The sequence below is a fragment of the Cinclus cinclus genome, chromosome 4 (assembly GCF_963662255.1).
Source record: "Cinclus cinclus chromosome 4, bCinCin1.1, whole genome shotgun sequence".
Taxonomy (NCBI): domain Eukaryota; kingdom Metazoa; phylum Chordata; class Aves; order Passeriformes; family Cinclidae; genus Cinclus; species Cinclus cinclus.
Genome location: NC_085049.1, coordinates 53,448,447 through 53,468,685, shown reverse-complemented (window position 1 = coordinate 53,468,685; position 20,239 = coordinate 53,448,447). Strand labels below are relative to the sequence as shown.

At 38.3% G+C, this 20,239-nt stretch overlaps 1 protein-coding gene across 1 annotated transcript; it reads right to left on the bottom strand.

Annotated features, from left to right (window-relative positions):
• Positions 1 to 1,189: 1,189 nt before the first annotated feature.
• On the bottom strand, positions 1,190 to 14,485 carry DRAM1 (DNA damage regulated autophagy modulator 1). Its single transcript, XM_062491252.1, has 7 exons — positions 14,355 to 14,485; positions 8,346 to 8,413; positions 7,033 to 7,175; positions 5,072 to 5,249; positions 3,946 to 4,004; positions 2,569 to 2,661; positions 1,190 to 1,234 (listed from the first exon to the last, which is right to left on the bottom strand). The coding sequence occupies exons 1-7, from the start codon at positions 14,483 to 14,485 to the stop codon at positions 1,190 to 1,192; spliced, it is 717 nt and encodes a 238-aa protein (XP_062347236.1).
• Positions 14,486 to 20,239: the final 5,754 nt, after the last annotated feature.

Sequence of the window (20,239 nt, the reverse complement as noted above, 5' to 3'; positions counted from 1 at the left end):
CCAAAACACACATTAGTGGATATTAGCAACTGAAAATCATCAATATTTCTGCATAAACTATGATAAAGTGTGAAAAATGTAATTTTCAGAGAACATAATTGACAACCAAGTGGTTAATGCACTGAAGGAAGTTGATAAATCAGTCCATGAAAAAACCTTTTGCCTGCAGATCCTTTTAGATCTGCAGAAGATCTGACTTCACAATTAGCTTCTTTCCAAGTCTTTAACTACAGAAGTAAATCTATAGCAGCAAATATCTTCATTACAGTTGCTCTCCAGGTTTGTTTATTAATTCAGTTTTTTTGGTATAAAATAGTCATACATTTATTTCTAAGTACCTGAAAACTACTGGTGCCTCTTCTTATTTTCCACTCATTCCCAAACTTTTTTTGAGACCTCCTTCACTCCATTGTAGATTAAAACACAGGCTGGTAAATATTGCTTTATATTAACCAAACTGCAATAAGATTTCTCTTTATCATCATCATGCTTAAATGTAAATTCACTTTTTATTCCCACTTCCATTTTTTTGTTTCCTGTGGCCATCAGTGCATAAAAGGGAAAAAGGGGTGGATTTTCACAACAGGTACTGCAGTGATGATCAGAAAACATTTTTCAAGCAGTATAGTTTAACTTTCTCTTAGCATTTGCACTTGCATTACAGTGCCCAGGATCAGAAATATGTGTTGCCATCTACTAACTTCCAGTTTCTTCAGACAAAGATGCCCACTCCTGCTGTCACCATCTTCTCCAGCCCTTGCAAATTAACAGAGTAGGAATTCCGTCCTGGTGATATCCATTGCCTTTACACTTCCCTCTTTGCAAAATATACTTTCTCAAGTTTAAAACTAATGCTACTAATCTCACAACAGCAAATTTAAAAGTACAGATATGTCCAAAATGGAAGAGTTGACATGAACAAGTCCTTGAGAGATTTTCCAGTGCTTCCAGATATTGCTTTCATTACAGTATTTTTAATATACCAAACCATAAAAAATTTTTAAAAAATATTTCAGAAAGGCAGGAGGAACCTTGCTCTGAGTTTCAAAATCTTTTAGTAGTTGCAGCTGCAGAGTTAATGGCATGGGGGTCTTATTACAACTTTTCAATTCCTGCTCCTCTGCCACTTTTTCTATAAGCAAAAAGAAAGCTAAAATATTCATAGATGTAAAATATTGGTTTTCCACTATCAGGAGTCTTCATGTATTTCTGTTGATATTCTTAAAGAAAATCTCTAAAAGAAAAATAAAGCAAGATCAGCTTAAGATGATCTAATCTTACAGTTCTGCAATATAAAGTACAAGGAGATGAATCCAAACAAAAGAAAAAAGTGTTAAAGTAAAATAAATACTGTGGAAAAATTAGAAAAAAATTCTTATTTTTCTTAGGGTGTGGCAGGGTATTTTACTGAATTAATAGTTTGGTTTTCTCTGAGCACTGGTTATGACAAAAAGACAGTAGGATCTAAAAGATTGTTCTGTCATTACCAAACACTAACATTGTATTCATGCTATTTTATAGCCTGCAATTTAAAATATCCACAATTCCATTTTGGTTAATTTAATAATTTTCTCTTATTTTCATAATATTTACATTTAGTAAATGTTTGAATGCATCTGAAACAGAATTATCAACTAATGATTGTTGATAAATATTCTGAGAAGCACTGCACTGTCCTGCAAATCTCTATCTCCAAGGGGAGAGCCTGACTTTTGATAAAAGAGATGCCATCACACACATAGACATCAGAGAGTGATGGACTGGCAATAAATAGCTCCCCCAAAAAATAATGCATTCAATGATGCATACATTTTGGAATAGTTCTTTAAGAATTCTGTCAGTTTTAGAAGGCAATTATATACCTTTATGATCGTGTGTTGTGTAATTTTGAACTACTTTTTTTCTCCCCAAAGAAGTGTTCTTTTTCCCACTGAACCTAGCTTTTTTACTTTAACATTTTTTAATTATTTTTCTTTTTATTAATTAAGGAAATGCCCTAAAGCCATGGTGTGTTAAGTACTAAGTCAAAACTAAACAGACGTGGAAACGTTTGCTATTAGTTAGCAAAATACATGTTAACTCTGAATCCAGCTACCCAAACCAGAAGGCTTTTGTGTCAATACTTTTCCAAAGAAGTATTTAATATTCTTTGCACTGTGAGGAAACATAGATAAATGTGTAAAACAGCAATGGTTGAAATGCTTTGGACTATTACATAAAATCCCTCAGGTAGAAAGAAATTAAGTTTTAGCTGCCTCATTTATTTTGTTATTCTGTCACCTTTAGAGGGCCTCTTTCTACAAAAATTTTTGTAAATAAGAAGAATATATTAATTGATTGTTATTAATTTTCAAGAGCAGATACACTGAACTATTAAACTGAATTTTATGTTTTATAATCAAGGGGAGAATATTCATTATGTAGACAGAAATCAGTTCTGTGATCGGTAAATTTTGTTTCTGTATAGCTTTGATGCATCTATCTAGGTAAAGAATGGTAATTTTCTATTGCATTTGTTGTTATACAATTCATAGCACTTAGTCACTGCTAAAATATGTAGATACCAACCTGAAAATCTCTAATGAATGTTAAAAAGAAGAAGATGAAACCAAAGGCCACTGTCCATTCACAGATTGCACTCATAAAATGGTAAGTATAATCCTGATGGAATGAGACATAAAACAAATTTTCAGATGAAACAACTAAACAAAATATGGGTGGGATGATATAGATATTTCCTTCTGTAAATTCAACAAGTAAGATTTATGACTCATCATCCCTGTTGTATAAAAGTCAATTCACATTTTGTTTTTACAGAATGGTGGTTAAATCATTAACTTTTGTGCAGTACCATAAAAGGCAGTACAAGAAAACTACAATTAGCAGAGTAACAAAAGAAAGGTTGAATATAACATAAACCTGAAAACATTCAGTTGTTATGTTAAGATTACCGAAGTGCCCATGCTCCAATCTTTCACGCAGAGCCACTGAGCTCAGTAAATATGAGCAAATTCTTGCCATGTTTTAAAATGGAGGGCTACCCTTTGTGACAGCTCCTGTCAAGACTTTTGTTTTTTAGACTGTCATAGAAAACCTATGTAACAGGACACAAACAGAATGCTAAGTGTTTCTTAACATGCCATCAATAAATATGCCATCTGTTTCAGAAAAACCCATTTTTTTCATTCTTGCATCTCATAAAACTCCACAAAACCCATGAAGATATTACTAAGATTGTCTAATTCGCAAACATTTTTCTCAAGCAGTCCTGCCACTGCTTGGTTGAAGTACATTTGCTAAGTGTGCTCTTACTAAGTTCTTCAAGCAAGATATGCTCTCTGCATTATTTAACCTGTTTTTTGAATACCTCCTTTTAGCAAAATCTGTCCAAAAAGAAAAATTAGTTTTCATAGTTGTCATTCTGAAAACACTGAAATGAATTCAAATACCTAAAATTAATGTTAGTATGTTTTAGGTCAGACTCCAAATATTTATGACAGTATTAAAGAGCATTTAATAAAGAATGATAAAAAAGCTGAGAAAATCAATGCTGTAGAAAACCTCAAAAACTACAGAATTAAATTGGTACACTTTTTGTTTCATGTGAGAAATTCATTTTCAAGAAAATTGACTATAAAAGGAAGTTGAAAAACCAATTTCCAGTATATCTTTTTTTTTTTTGCAGTCTTTTTCTATGGGAAACTTTCAAAGTCTTGGTCAAAATGGAAGTCTAACTCTTTGAAGATTGATCATCTGTCACAAGTTTTCTTACCCACACCACAAATACCTAATGAAGAAGTGACTGGAAACCAACATTGCACAAAACTGTTCATGATAATGTACTATTTGAAGTCTCTGACATGCTTGTAATGCTTTAAGGTAAATATAGCAGCACTCCCCAAATAATATCACACAAAGTAAGTTGGCTGCCTATTGAGATTTTACCTTTTCACCTGGAGTCCAATCAATTTTTGTCATGGAAATTTTTGAAGCAAACACAATCACTGGGAAAAGCAGTGTAAAGGAAACTATATAATATTAATGAGTAAAAGTGAAAATATCTTCTTACAAAAAAACAAACAAACAAACCAAAAAAAAAAAAAAAAAAAAAAAACAGACCATCTTCCCCTTCTGTAAAACAGGAGATCCTAAAAAACCAGAATATCAAATCAAAGTATTAAGAATACAAGCAAATGAAACACATTACTACAAGGTAAGTGGTAGCAGCAGTCAAAACACATTTCTGCACAAATGAAGGATTCTGTAGGTTCTTTCAAAGTATAGACAGCAAGGGAGACACTCCAAAATTTAGGTGACACTTGTGATTAAGAACTGTGAGAGCAGAGTCCTGCACTGCTGGAAGTGGAACCACATTGGTTTCCAGTGATGCACAAGAAGTGCCTTGATCTGTTTTACACCTTCCTCTAGGACTGAGGCCCTCTTTCAAAGCCCTTTCACAGCTGCAGAAACCAAAAGCAAGCTGTTGCTGGCTGACTCATGTGACGAGCTGCTGCAATCAGTTTTCAACACTGGCAGATCACCCAAGGCCAATAAAATTATTGATGTTACTCTAATTATAGCATGCCAAGGGAAAAGCCAGAAAGTTGTGCAGTGTGACTTTAAGAGAGGTGACTATTGAGGTTAAGATCCAAGCAACATCATCAAAATCAGCTGCTTAGGCTTGTATGCCACCTGTTTTTTTTAACTTCTCTGTGTTTGTTCATTGTAAAAGCAGTGGCTCTATTTTTCACACCTTCCTTCCTTCCTTCCTATGCTCCATTAGGTGAAGGAGGTTGGAAAGTTGCTCTATCTTCACTAGTGTATGGTTCTGTAAAGAACACTGGGGCACTGTTTTTAAATATACCACTGAAATAAGAGATAAAGCTTTTCAGAAGCCCAAAACTCATCTTCATGCTCTTAATGCTGTCTCAGCATGCTACATTATATACATTAGAGAGCCCTAAATAAAATTGAGTGACCTCAATTTTATTCTTTATCATCAATGATTTAACTTAAAAGGAAAATCATGAACACATAAAGGGAAAACCATGGGACACACCACAAAGGATACTGGGAATGAAAGCAATGCATGATATGACAGATATGGCCATCCTCATGTGACACACAAAGTAAGTGTTCCATCGTGGGCAGGACTTGTAAGAGATTATAGACTGAAGTGTGATGTATACAACACCTGAGCCAAATGCCACCAAAGCTCCTATGTCATGGACACTGGGAACAGCCAGCTCCTGGAAAGAGAATCAGGACAATAGTTAGCTGCTGAAGAAACCTGAAGAAACTAGCAGATAGTGCCCATGAATTTAAATTTTCTGCATGACATACTGATTAGAGGAACTAGACTGAATACCAAAGAAATAATTTCAAATTCCATCTTTGCTTTGGTCTCCTGACTTGAAATATCACTTAACCTTGAGCAAATCTCACATCCTCTTAATGTCTCAGTTATTCTACTGGTAAATGGGGATGGCAATGTACTGTTCACTAGTTGAACATTTACAGTGAAAAGATTGAAGCCACCGTTTCCAGCTTCGTGGGCAATTAAGGATGCTTGAAAATCTGCTAGATCAGATGCTTAACTAGATTTGATCCTTATCGTGCTCAGAACCCTTTCTACAAGTTGCACTTAACATGGCAAGCAGGGTGAAAGCAGACAAAATAGAAATTAGGTGAGGAAGGAGTTTATGGACTGGCCATGAGACACAACAGAGATTAGATAAGAACCAGTGTTCTAACTGTCAAGGAATCCTTTCAGAAACATTAGGATCAAAGTTTCTGCTTCCCTGACTCTAACAGACTATTTTGCATTCCTGATTAGTCTTTCCCCTATTGAGTTTGGTTTATATTTCAGTCAGGTATCATCCAACTTTTTTTTTTTTTTTTTTGGTGCCACAAATAAATCTTATCAATAAGAACAGAAGTATTTTAAAGTAAAATATTATTGGAACAGACTGCAGTGTCTGTGCTGTTTGCAATCCACACACACTGCCTGGATGCAAAGCTAAAAAGAGTAAGTTACCATCCTATGGCAGAGGGGGTTTTGGTCTGAAAATACCATTTCCATTACATGTAAAACTGTACTGGTTTTTGCAGCCCCAACAGTCTTTATTTTCAATTTCTCTGTATGTCATCATGTCACTATATGAGCACAATAGTATTGAACAAAGTGTTCCACGGTAGACCATCCTTTAAAAGAAATAATGCACCTGTTTCCATAGATTTTAAGGCAATATCTCAAGTTGCCTGCCAATTCAATTTAACTTGATTTTAGGCTGAAGCTTTCAGTGCAATTGTGTCATATACATGTGTCAGAATCTACCTTATTATACACTTCCTCACTAGAAAAGGTGAAATGAATGATCTATTTCAGTATTTTTTTCTCCCTATTGAATTTTCTTTCAGACACTTAGAGGTGGACTTTGGTTGGTAATGAGATGTCAAACCTTTTCTGGAAAAGTAAGCAGTAGTTCTGCATGTTTCTATCAAAAGGTAAAACATGTTGTTATGCCATCTCCTACAGACTCAAAAGTTTAACAGGCTGATATTGTGCTCAATGTTCTAACCTGTCAGATAAGATTCGTTTATTTGGTAGAAAATGCTGTGAGTGTGCCATCATTCAGCCAAAAATACAGATGCGTTTGTTAGTCTGACTTACTCTGCCCCACCTGATTATAAGCAAACTAAACTTGGAATAGCAAAGGTTTTTACATTCAAATTTTCACCAAAAAAATTTCCAGCAAAAAATATCCATATAATACAGACCTCTTAAAAGACAAGCACACAGAGAACTCCTTAATGGCATAACTGCACAAGCAAAAATTCTCATGTATAGGGTGGAAACAAATCCATTGCTGTAAAGGTATTGAAAAAAGGCAGGAGCACGAAAGGCATCCTTACTCAATTTTCCAAGGATCCATATAGGGATGATGTTAATCACTTCTATCTAGTTGAAAATTTTAATGGTAAAACAATCTTTTTTAATTTTCATTCTTGTTTTGAAATTTACAGTCATACCTGAAAAGTTGCAACTATGCCCATTCCAGTGCAGCCCATCAATCCCACACATAATGTAAACATATTGCATGAAGACCTAACAAAGTGTGATGATTCATTTTGCTTCTCTATTAATAAATATCTGATGTACATTGTAATTGCAGCTGAAAAAAAAAACAACAAAGTGTTTTGTTCAATGATCACATATTGATTACATTTTAACACCTTTTCCTGTAACACATGACATGCAGAATAAAATTATAAACATTATACAATAAATAATACTACCTTTAACTCTACTGGAATGAAGAAGTAGATTCAGATGAACTTTCAGATAGAACTTCAACATTATCTTTGTCTTGAAGTTGCACATCACTGCTATCTAGAACTAACTGCACATCAGTTCAAGAAAAGCACTTATTTAAATCCCATTCTCCTGGGTGTTTTGGACACAGAGGCATGGTCATTCCACATTAGGAAGATGTTACAGGGAGATAAAAAGCATAAGCTGGAAGGCTTTATTCTGCTCTAAGATGCAGTCTTGTACCAGAACTACAACACCTTATAATGGATGGACTGAAGAATTAATTCCTTTTTGTAGTCATTGCATGCCTGGCCCTAATATGCAGGTCACTCCTGGAAAACACCTTTACTGAAATAGGAAATCATGGTTCTTCAGGATATGATAAGCTGTAGACTTAATTCCAGAGTTCCATAACACAGGACACAGTTTTAGTCTATCTACAATTGGAAAAATAAAACAGATAACTTTGCCCAGGCACTATGAGGTTACATGAAACACTCCAAGACAGTGTGACTGAATGAGGCACTTATAAAAGGAAAAATATGGGGTTTTTACTTTGCCTTAAGGCCATCATAGCTACATGTATACAGAGGTACACAGCTCTTGATCCTCCATCCTCTTAATAGAAAATGCCAAACTTCCTGATTCATCATATCAGTCATTCTGCAGAAAAGCAGGCATGTTCCTTCAATACTGTTCTTCCCTTTGCTGCAGCAGCTTAGAACTTACAGTTTCCCTATATCAGAGCTTTTGCTGAGTAATTATGCCCTCTTTGTTCCACTTTTATTTCCAGAGCGTTGAGCACTTTGCACTGATGAGGTGCTCTGAAGAGACTCAAGTGCCTCTAAGCCTGCACTGAGTTCTCCTCAGGACCCGGCTCTCCAGCTATTCCTTACATCCACCTGATACTGCCATTTGACTGTGGAGAAGTTTTTCTGCAGAATACTGAATACATTTCTGTAATTAAAGCAGGTAGCTGTCACTAATTCTCATTTTTTCATTCTGGTCAACCCAAATACTTTATACATACCTAGAAGTGCTGAAATATTAATCATAAAACCAAAGACACCACTCTCAGGAGGTTTAGTTCCAGTGTCGCTAAAGCAGGAAGAGAGACAAATTAAAAGTTAATTGAGACCTGTGAAACATAAATGAGACAAATGAAATCCCAGGAGAAATATAACTTGTGTGAACTCCTGCTGGGTGTGTAAGGCAATTCATCTTCTGCTGCACACTTAGCCTTCATTTGTAATAGAGAATACTTCTTTCCAAAAAGAAAGCATATTTTGAAAACATACTCTTTGAACTGTATTTCTTTTTCTGTATGCACTATGCAAAGATGTGACAGACTTGTACTTTGCTCATTAATGACATGATTACATAAATGACATTTTAGAATTATTGTTTCTTTTATCTGCTGAATTAACGCTTTGACAGAGTAAAATATATCTAATGGTTGTCATTATCTTAAGACGTGAGAGAATTTGGTTTAATTTCCTTAGAAAGACTTTACCCTATGAAAGAAATTTTGTTCCAATGACCAGGAATGTTCCTAGCAACTGTTTAATTTACTAATGTAGATACAACTTAAGAGAACTCTATCTCCAAGATCTTGTCTCTTCTGATGAAACACTTCACCCTTTTATAGGGAATAATCAGAAGTTCAGTGGGACACCGAGAGGGAGAATGAGTGTGAGAATTTATATACATATCTACATGCATGTCTATATATATGAAAAAATGTCATGTATACAAAATATTTGTTTTGTAGAAAATGGAACACCTTCAGAATAGAATCCTTCACCCTCTTTTCCCTCTTTTCCCTATGTGCAAACACCCACTCCAGAGAATGCCCTTTTCTCATAGAATGAATATACTCCTGTGAGTATGTGGGCTCAAGCCCCCTCAAGCAGAATTCTTCTGTGGAAGGTGAGTGCTCTGCTGAAAGAACAGTACTATGATTTTGCCACATCTTTGTACTATTTCTTTTCTCTGATGCCTGAAAAAAGAAAATATTTTTTCTTATTTAACATGCCACCAGTTGATATCTATTTGATCAGGTTCTGTTGATCAAGTCAATGGAAAAGATCTAGTTCTTCAACCTTTGCATAACTTGTGTGTGGGCTAAGTTTTCAGTCACTGGGCAGTGCCAAGAGGCAGGATAGTGTGTTTGGACAGAGGCAGCCAAAAACTCTGCTATCAGATACGTGAACACATAGGGGTTTTAGGTAATGCCAAAGTTTAGTGGACACTGAGCAAAGATTCTGAGAGCAAACCTTTCTCCTAGAGTGGGAGTGCCAATCTGCTGGAGGGTGGGAAGGCTCTGCAGAGGGATCTGGACAGGCTGAATTGATGGGCCAAGATGAGCAGCAGGAGGTTCAGCAGGAGCAAGTGCTGGATCCTACACTTTGTCCACAGCAACCCCTGCAGTGCTACAGGCTGGGGGCACAGTGGCTGGAACATTGCCCAGCAGAAAAAAGCCTGGGAGTGCTGGTTTGACAGCAGCTGAACACGAGCCAGGGTGTGCCCAGGTGGCCAGGAAGGTCAGTGGCATCCTGGCTTGTATTAGCAACAGTGTGGCCAGCAGGACCAGGGCAAGGATGGTCCCTCTGCTCTTGGCTCTGGTGAGGCCATGCCTCAAGTGCTGTTGTGAGTTTGGACTCCTCACTGCAAGGAACACACTGAGGGGCTTGAGAGTGTCCAGAGAAGGGCAGCAGAGGTGGAGAAGGGTCTGGAGCACAAGACTGATGAGGAGCAACTGAGGGAGCTGGGAGTGTGCAGCCTGGAGAAGAGGAGGCTCAGGGGTGACCTTATCACTCGCTAAGACCACATGAAACGGACCACCTGACCAGGTGGGATTGGCCTCCTTGGTAACAAGCCACAGGACAAGAGGAAATTGCCTCAAGTTGTGCCAGGGGATATTGAAATTGGATCTTAGGAAAAATTTCCCACATAAAGGGTGTGGAATAGACAGCCCAGAGAGGTGGTGGAGTCACCATCCCTGGAATGCTAAAGGAAAGCCTGGACTTAGTGCCATGGTCTGGTTGTCATGGTAGAGCTCAGTCATAGTTTGTAATCAGTAACCTCAGAGGTCTTTTACATCCTGTGTAGATTCTGTGATTCTGTGCATAATGGGACAAGTAGGTACTAGCTAGGGATGTTTGTTTATGTCATTCAAGAAGATGAATACTCTTCATTCCAACAGTGAGGCAGGATTAGGTCTCAAGGCTAAGATTCTGAAGCTACCACTGAGTAGCCAAAATGACCTCAGCATGAATGCTCTTCACCTGCAAAAGAGAAAGCACTCTCTACTTAAGCAATAACTCTCCAGGATTTTGACAATTTTGTTAAGTTCGGGACAGAAGAGTATGACCATCTCAAATGACCTGATTGTTTTAGAAATTCATGTTTGCTCTCCAACCCCTCCTATGTTATAGAAGGATTTGTTTAACAAAAGTTGCTAAGATGATTTATCAGCAACAGGAGGAAGCTTAGGATAAAGGTAGGATCTTTTTCTATGAAATGCTGATTAAACAAACAAAAAAAAAAAAGAGAAAATTCATACATTTCTTTTTTACTAGATGGGTTCCAAATTCTCAGACAACAGATGTTTAGACCAGGCTTTTAGACAAGTTTTTGCAACTTGTCAGCCATTAGAAATCCCTATTCACCTGAATTTTCTTGTTGTAATACTTTCTGAAGACTTGTTCCAACTTGTAGTCTGTATTGATCTTGTTTCTCTTTGACAGTGAAATTGATGAAAACAGTAAACTAAGTATTTTTTTTGTTTCTCTGACACACCTGAAAATAATCTTAATTCATGTTTCATTTAGCCAATTTTTTAACCTTGAACTTCATCTTTTCTTTTTGTTTCTGGAGTGTTTTCATCAGCACGACAAAGGAGTCCATTTAAAATATGGGCCACTTGTGACAATCTTCAAGTGCTTTTTCAAATCAGAAACCACTCTGTGATAAGTACAGGACTGTAATCACTTCAAAGCTTTTGAAGGGCTTTAGGTGAGAAGAGAATGGAATTGGCACACACATAGAAAGCCATTTTAAGTTCTTGGAACACATAGTAAGAGTAATCCAAATAACCTGAAATTGCACTGATCTCCATTTTTTAACAAAATATTTTCTCAAGCTAAAGGTTTATAGGTAATTTTTGCTGTTGCGGATTTTTAAATGCAACAATCTTAGATTATGCTGCAAAGAAAATTAATACCAGGAATATTATATCACAATCAACTTACAAAGCACTGGACTTTCATGGACACAATCTTCTTAATGCTATATTTTCCATTAAAAAATCCCTGAAGCTAAATGAAGACTTGGGTTGATATTCATTTTTCTTCAAGTCTGCTGCTTTTGAAAAAAAAAGATTACCAAAAGAAAAAAAAAAGTATTGATGACAGTCCCTCCTTTTTTATGAAAAAGAAAAAAGGAAATTATGTATTTGAAACACAAAGTGCTCACTTATTTGAGCTAGTGCATAGGTGAGCTCGACCACCATGGAAAAGATGAGGAACCCTGTCTGAAAATGACTGCATTTGTGTCACCATCTGATGCAGTAGAATTATAAAAACAGTCTTCTGAAGAGTGGAAAGACAAGAAGGTGAAGGAGACAAGCAATAAATATTTTAGGGCCAAAAGACTGTTCCTTGCTGAATTTTCTTCAGAGCCCTCATAAACTATTTCTCTTGAAACTGAAGTCCCAGATTTTTAAAATAGGAAGAATCTATTCTACATACAGGGATCCTGATTTCTCCAGAGGTACCAAGTGGTTGTAAATACCTTCAGGAATATTTCCTTTACTCTTTCACTGAGAATTCAAATGAGCAAACAGTCCCAGCACATCCAAATATGTTTGGCTTTTGAACAATATGAGTAACAGGACAATTTGGGCACTACCTCATCATCTTTTAGGACTCAGCTGCTAGAAAACACAAAATCATATTAATTTTATCTATCAAGAAATGTATTTATGTGGTTTACTTGATGAGACATTAGCACACCCTCAATGACAAATTTAGGTGTGGTCTCTCGCTGTGACAATTGCTACATCATAAGCAAATAAAATTAATGTGACTTCAAGGCATACACAGAGTACCTGGGGAATGTATATAAGAATCACAGAAATGTTGAACTAAAGTTTGTCAGTATTCTTCTCCTTTGTGTAACTGGAATTTCCCCATATGAGCTCTATTTAATTCTTATAGTTCATTTTAAGATATTGCACAACTGAAATATTGCAACATTCTTCCTCTTTTTTAACACTCTTAGTTTTACTAAATCACATCTTCAATCACATGATTCAAATTCTTAGGCTAAAGCAATGACCTGCAAATTAAGAATATGAATATGGTATGACTATTGTCCTGGGTACTTAGAAGAAAACCTTGTCTTGTTCTCAAGTGCATCTTGTAAGTTCTTATGCTTAGACCATGTGCCTTTAGAATTGTTGCAGGTGCTTCACCAATAGCCGAGGTATATCCTTAGTCTAAATGGGGTGTTAAAAGGATGTAACATAAACAAGACTTTTAAGTAGATTTACTAGTAAATGTAGAGGGCCTGAAATGTGAGTGGGAATCACTGGTGCAGCCTCTTATGTCTGGGATGTTTTAGGTTTTTTAGGGCATATGGACTTCTATTGTGATTCTATAACTAAAGGATAAGAACAGTGAATTCTGGGTGCTATTCCTTTAAGTTGATATAACTATGGCAGCTGTGATACATTCATTAGAGTTATACAGATTTAAAGGTTTGGTCCATCACTTTTAGAAAGAATGACACAATTAAGATATCTGGGCTGTCAAAAACTTAACTGCAAACAAAACTGTGCATAAAAACCACATCCCATTCTCTCATGTCTTTTATTCAATGACATGGATTCAACATAATTTGTCAGATTTCTTACTACAGGGCCTCAAAATATTTCTGAACCCAAAACATGTACAGTTATATCAAATGATTTATTTTTGTTAGTTAATAATGGATAAATAGCACTGATCACAAGCACTTTTGCTAGTAAAGCTGTGTGTGTAATCAAGGATGAGCAGTAGGGTATTTGTTCAAGTACAAGAACAAGGCTTTCCAAGAGCTTTCCAGATTTTTGAAGAGAGTCTTAAAAAGTTTTGCTAATATAAGCATGAAGCCCAACTTTCTCTGGCTCAATCTGAATGAAGCTCAGCTATCTTTCTTGTGGGTTGTGGTGTCATTCGCTCTTGTCTGTGATGACAAACCCTAATTTTCAATCAAATTTTCTTGTATGTGCCAATCACATTAGCAGTCTTCTGAAATTATGCATGTCCAAAAAGTCCTTCCAGGAATTAGGTCTAGATGTATCTTGAAAGACATATTTTAAAACCTTGTTTAGATCTTCTGTATATCGGAGACACTCTTGAATTTCTGGATAGCTTTCAATCTATTGAGAGGTAAATACTAACACTTTAATAGTTTAGCTTTAAATGTTAATATAAGCCATGGATAAAGAACGATTTACACAGAATTGCACTTAAATGAAAAAGTTATAGAAAAGAGATGCCAGGCATCTCTTGGGAAGTCTTTTAAACCCATTGGTCCTATAATGAAAAATTTAAAAATGAATGTTTTGTGGGGATGTGTCTATTGCAAAAGCCATCACGGGGCTTTGAGTCCAGCCATCGCCCGGTGCACTTTGGCCTAGTTCTGGACTTATACAAACGAAATTACACTTCCACCATGTAATCGTAACATTTCTCTGGGATCAGGCCTGCGCTGGCTGCGGCAGAGAACTTTCATGTCCTTCCCGTGGTGTCTCCAGCGCCTGTGTCCCGCGGTTCTCAGAGGTGCTCGAGCTGTGATGGGTGCCGGCAGCGCCCAGCGTGTCCCCGTCACCGGAGGCTCCTTCACCACCGCCTCTCCTGCCCCGGGCATCCTCCGGGAAGCCCCTCGGGACACCGCCCGTGCCCGCACACACACACACACACACAAATACACACACGCACAAACACACACACCCCCACACCAGCCCCGCACCGCGCCCGCTCCCCCGCCTCACCTGATGTAGGGGACCAGGGGCTCGACGTGCCCCGCCAGCACGGCGATCACATAGGAGATGATGAAGGCGGCCGAGGACCAGCTGACGAGCAGAGCGGGCACGAAAGCCACGCCGGGCATGCAGCACAGCATGGCCGGGGCCGCCCGCCCGGGGCATCGGCGGCCGGGCGGCAGCGCTGCGGTCGCGGCCCGGGAGCGGGGATGCGCGGGGCGCTCCGAGCTCGCCCTGCCCGGCTGTCCCCGCCGGCAGCCCCGGGGATGCCCCGCCGGCCGCCTCCTTCCCTTCACTTTCGATTCTCCGCTGCGCTCCCCGCCCCCGACGGCGGCGGAGCCAGGGACAGCCGTGGGACACTTCGCTCTCACCTCTGCAGGCACCTGGAGCGCTCGGGAGCGTTTGTGCCCGCGGAAAGCCTGCGGATGGGAAACAGCCCGTGGGACCCAGCCCGTGGGACACAGACCCTGGGACACAGCCGGTGGGACACGGCCCGTGGGACGCAGACCCTGGGACACAGCCTGTGGGACACGGCCCGTGGGACACAGCCCGTGTCCCTGTCGCTGCCGGGTCTCCGGGCAGCACACGCCCCGTCGGGGCAGGCAGGCGGGCGGTGGGATGCTGCTGCCGAGGAGCGCTCGCCGGGGTCTGCGGGTGGTGGCGGAGGCTTGTGCCTTCACAGCTGTCTGTAAAAGGGCTGGAAAAGGCGTCCAGTGTGAATGCAGGGGCTCTTTGCACTCCCGGCCGGGATGCGGCCGTGGGGACACGGAAACCGGGTCAGAAACTGGGCAGGTCCTGTTATGGGGTCCTGCACACACCTCATCCGCCTTGGACCTTTCGTTTCAAACACATAATGCAGCCTTGATTTGCAAATCTTCTCTGAGATTCACTTTTCCACATGCTTAGAGGGAAACCATAGCTTAATTCAAAATCATGCCATGTTCAGCATTTTGTCTTTGATTTAACCTGAATCCATGGACAGTCTGACAAGGGTGTTTCTGTTTCCTTTGATTGTAGTTATCAGCCTTCCACACCAACATCTAAACTCAAGGTCACCATTGTGCTACAAAGACACGTGTGCATACTCTGCCTCTCCCTGAGAGTGTATTGAGGGTCTGGCCTCTGGTGCACATTCCCTGTGGTGGATGCACACAAGGTGAGTACTTAGCATAACTTTGAAGGTATTAGGAAGGGAGAGAGAAATGCAGTGAAATAAAAAGGACTAGGGACAGTATGTCTTAAAGCAAGTACAGAAAAGTAATAAAAAGGAAATTCTGCCACTAAGACTGGAGGTAGTCTACAACCTTCTTCTTGGCAGTCGCAAGTTCCTCATGTCCTTAACATAAAAATTGAGCATAATAGTTCACACCACACCACAAATTCATACTTCACATTTCCACAGCTAATCTGCTTTATAGTAATTTTGAGTGACAGAAATTTCTGACTGGAAGAACGGGTTTATTTCTTTTATGTTAAAGGTTCAAAAATAATAGAAGTGAGCTAATATATGAGCTGTCTTAATATGCTGGTTTAAAAATTTCTGTTTAATTATGCCTCAATATTAGTTATCTTGGGTTTTTTTCCTCTTGAAACAGAAAATTAAAGAAATACTATACAGGAACTAAATCTAGTCTCTTTGGAAAATAAATGAATGGCAGAAATACACTGATGGCAATTCCATTTATAGCAGTAGAATTTTAATTTTTTGTGTATCAGTAATTCAGTACTCTGGTTTGGTCCCCTGCAAAAAGAGGATGGAATTTACTTTATTTTACTGCATCAACATTTAAGTCACATTGCTGGAAAAATGTTCCATCCAGAGTTCTGCAATTTTCTTGCACTACCTTTAGGTTTGTAAGTAGTAAATAAATTGCTCTTAAGAGTGAGTTGAGTATTTAAATTATTCACATGACTTCTTGAAGTTCCTGGACACTATTTGGAGTGAAAGAAAAGGGCATGTTTAGCTCAAGCAGGTGGCAACTGACTAACTGGAGATTACTAGCAAAGGCCCTTGCTGCTATGTAAACATTATTGCAGCTCACGTGATGTTTAATTTTCTTTATCATTTTATGGTAGAAGGAAGTCAGTAACATATCTTTTGAGCAGTGATCTTTAATAGGTTTTTATCAGAAGCATGTTTTTTAAAGATCATTAGAAGCTGCATGGAGTAACAAATACAGGTTGCTCACAAACTTGGGAGGAGTTGTTTTATTTACTAGACTTGAGAACACTAGTGTGATGTTTCAAAGGAAGTCTATGTATTTTAATTTATTTTGCTTTTAATGAATTATATTAAAACCCTAGAAGTATAAAAATATAAAATACCTATGGATTTTAATATAGCTCCATGGGAATTTTGTAGATGGAAAAATGAGATATGAGTTGACAGTGTGCACTTGCAGTCCAGAAAAGTAGGTGTATCCTGGGCTGTATGAAAACATGGGAAACATGACCAGAAGATTGAAGGGTGTGATCCTGCCCCCCTGCCCTGCTCTGGTGAGACCCCACCTGGAACACTGCATCCAGCTCTGGGGTCTCTTGCACAAGAAAGACATGGACCTGTTACAGTGGCTCCAGAGCAAGGCCACAGAAATGATCAGAGGGATGGAGCACCTCTCGTCGTTGAAGAAAGGCCAAGAGAACTGAAGCTGTTCAGTCTGGAGGAGAGAAGGCTCCAGGGACAACACATTGCATCTTTTCATTATTTAAATGGGGCTTAGAAGAAGGACAGCTAGAGACTTTACCAAGATCTGTAGGACATCACAAGGGGAAATGGCTTTAAACACGAAGAGGGTAGATTTAGATTACATATAAGGAAAGAACTCCCTCTTCTGAGGGTGTTGAGACACTGTGACAGGTTGGGCAGAGAAATTGTGGATGTCCTGTTCAAGGCCAGCCTGGATGGGGCTTTCAGCAATCTTGTCTAATGGAAGGTGTCCCTGCCCATGGAAGTGGAGTTGAAACTAGGACATCTTTATGGTCCTTTGTAAACCAAACCCTTCTATGATTCTGTGATTCTGTGATTTAACAAAATGATCAGACTACTTAAAATTAGACTTATTAGAAAAATAAACACATCAAGATGTGCAAACAATAACACATCCATGTCACCGATTTGAAAACTTATGAAGTTAAGGAAACAATAATGGAAGAGATCTAAAATAGCATATGCTGCTGGTGCATGTCTCCCCTCTTTTTCTCCTGTTTTACTCAAAATCTGGTTTCCATGGATTTTTTATTTATTATATATGAGTATTCTTTATCATGTGTGTCTTTTCCAAATTCATTTGTTATTAAATTACCTGCAACATGAAAGACCCAGGTAGAAGAATCCCCTTCCCCAGACATACTGGTTTTTAAAATCTGCACAGAACAGTTACAGTAGCATTTAATTCCCTGATTTGGTAAAGAACCTGCTGGAAGATGGAAGGATGGAAGAACAAGCGAGACAAGAAAATGGTAAGGAGTAAAAGTTTGGAACAAGAGCAAGAGACATGTAGTTCAGCTACTTCTTGAGATCTGTTGCTACACACAAGCACTAGGGAAAAAAACAGTCTTAGTCTGTGAATGTAATGTCTAAATTCTTTTATTAACAACCGGTTAATAACTGGTTTATTAACACAGGTTGCACTAGAAATACATTCACAGAAGGAATCAAATATACTACCTGTGACTTCTTCAAATTAATGTGTGAAGAGTTCAAGCTGGTTTGTGGTATCTCTTCCCTTCCTCTTTAGTCATGTGCCAGCATCTCATCTGTAACCTTCTCTCAGTAACAAAAGCATGTGTAAACTATTCTCACTTCTGACGAAAAGTCTGGAATAGCAGTAGTAACAACCACGTTATCTGTGAAGTCTTACGCTGTGAGGCATTAGTGGCATGATGTTAATATTTCTAAAAGGTAATGTGATTTAGTTATAAAGCAGTTTTCAGGTGTTGCTGTTTAAAAGACAGTTCATTTTGCTTCATTTGTTTTGGGTGCCCTCTGTAGATAGCTAGATTATGTCTAAATGTCTAACTGAAATGCAGGTAAAAGCTGTCAAAAAGATTGTACAAGTCAAAAACAGACAGGTCCCTTAAGAATGAAAGGAAGTAACTACTGGGTTGAAACTGTGTAATTTCATTTCTCAGAAAAACCCAAACCAACAAACAACAACAAATAAGCAACGAAAAACAAGCAAACAAGCAAAAATCCAAAACCAAACCAAAACAACAAACAAACAAAAAACTAATAAAAGCTTCCTCTGGTGTAGGACAGATTAATATCTTGCAATAATGATGAGGTGTAAAAAGGTTTATTCCAGAATTTCTAGAGAAGATTAGCTCTTAGAATATATTTTTTTTACTACTCCACTATGTATTTTCAGTTACTTCTTGGGTAAGGTCTTTTTTCAAATAATATGTTTATTGGGAGAAATTTTGGTTTCCAGAATAGACTGACAAGGGCTATAAAGGGCAAGAGAAAGACTGTTTAGCTGCAGATCAACCATTCTCCAGTGGCTTTGTTGTCCTTCATACTAAATGAGGTAGTGAACATGCTGAAGCAGTTAGTGGGAGAATTTGGCTCTGGCATTTTGATAATTTTGGCAGTACATTTTTGTAGAAGCACATTTTTACTGAAAAGAAAATAATTCAAAGTGAAATTGGAGCTTTTTATGTGGCCTTGTCATCTGAAAGAAATACCTTTGCAGTTTTCTTAGTGGTACACAGTAGCTGGCAGTAAATTGCTTCCTGAAGATTAGGGGAAGTAATGAAGTTCATGACCTGAGTCAAATTAGAATGCAAACGGATTAAAGGACTCAGATTCTAAACAGAAAGAATTTGATCAATCCTAGGAAAAGCTATCAAAAATAGCTTTTTTTCTCAACATCAGAAGAGGCTAATGATGTGGCTACATCCTCGACAAAACCTCCTGGAAATGGGGAGTACTCACTGCTGAAAAATCTGGCTCTATTTCCATATGTTAATCTAGATTTGCCAGCACAATTTATGGGTGTTGGTTTGTCTACCTTTACCACATTTAAATATAGGGGACTCAATTATTTTTTCTTGTATACCATGCTTTGCACATTCCTGGCTGAATTACTGTTTGCTTCTTTCATGAGCTTCCTTTTTCTGTGTCTGGCCACAGCTGACACCAAGGGCTAACAGGGCCAGAGAGAGCTGCTGTGTGTGCTTCAGAGTAATATTGTGGAATCTGTTTATGATGAAACTGCTTGATTCCATCTGATAAATATGTAACAAACAGACGTAAGTAGTAAAATATAGTTTTAAAAACCTAAATATTGTGTCCAATTTTGTCTTTTCAGTTTTAACAAATTGTTCTTTCCATCCTTTCTTGGCCTTTGTCCATGTCCTTCATAGTTCTTCTATATCAAAGGTTTGTACTGCATAGCAAATCTCTTATGATCACAAACAACAAGGAAAAAAGGTAGAAGGATTGTTTTTGTCCAGGAAAAATGCAGTGAAAGCAGTATCATGAGGCATAAAGAAATGGTCAGCTTTGTAGCTAGCAATAAGCACGGTCATAACCTGTGGAGCATCACTGCTTCTTATTTGAGTTTGAGGAACTTAGGATTGAGAAATAGCTGGTGCATCTTGGGACTCCCAGAGGAAAGATCATGAACTATACCTGTGTCTTGTCTGTACCAGCTCCTTCAAGCTCATAAGCAGCAGTTAATGGCTGGACTTGATGGTCTTAGAGGCATTTTCCAACCTAAAATATTCTATGTCTCTATGTTCTGAAATAAAACACATGTGAAGAACAGCTAATACAGCTTTCCAAAAAGGTATTGTAGCAATTATTCCCACTCTACTCTCTATGTAGTCTCTTAAGCATTTTTAGACGTAAAAGTGTATTTTCAACCATCAAAGGAAATTGTTCATCCTGAAGG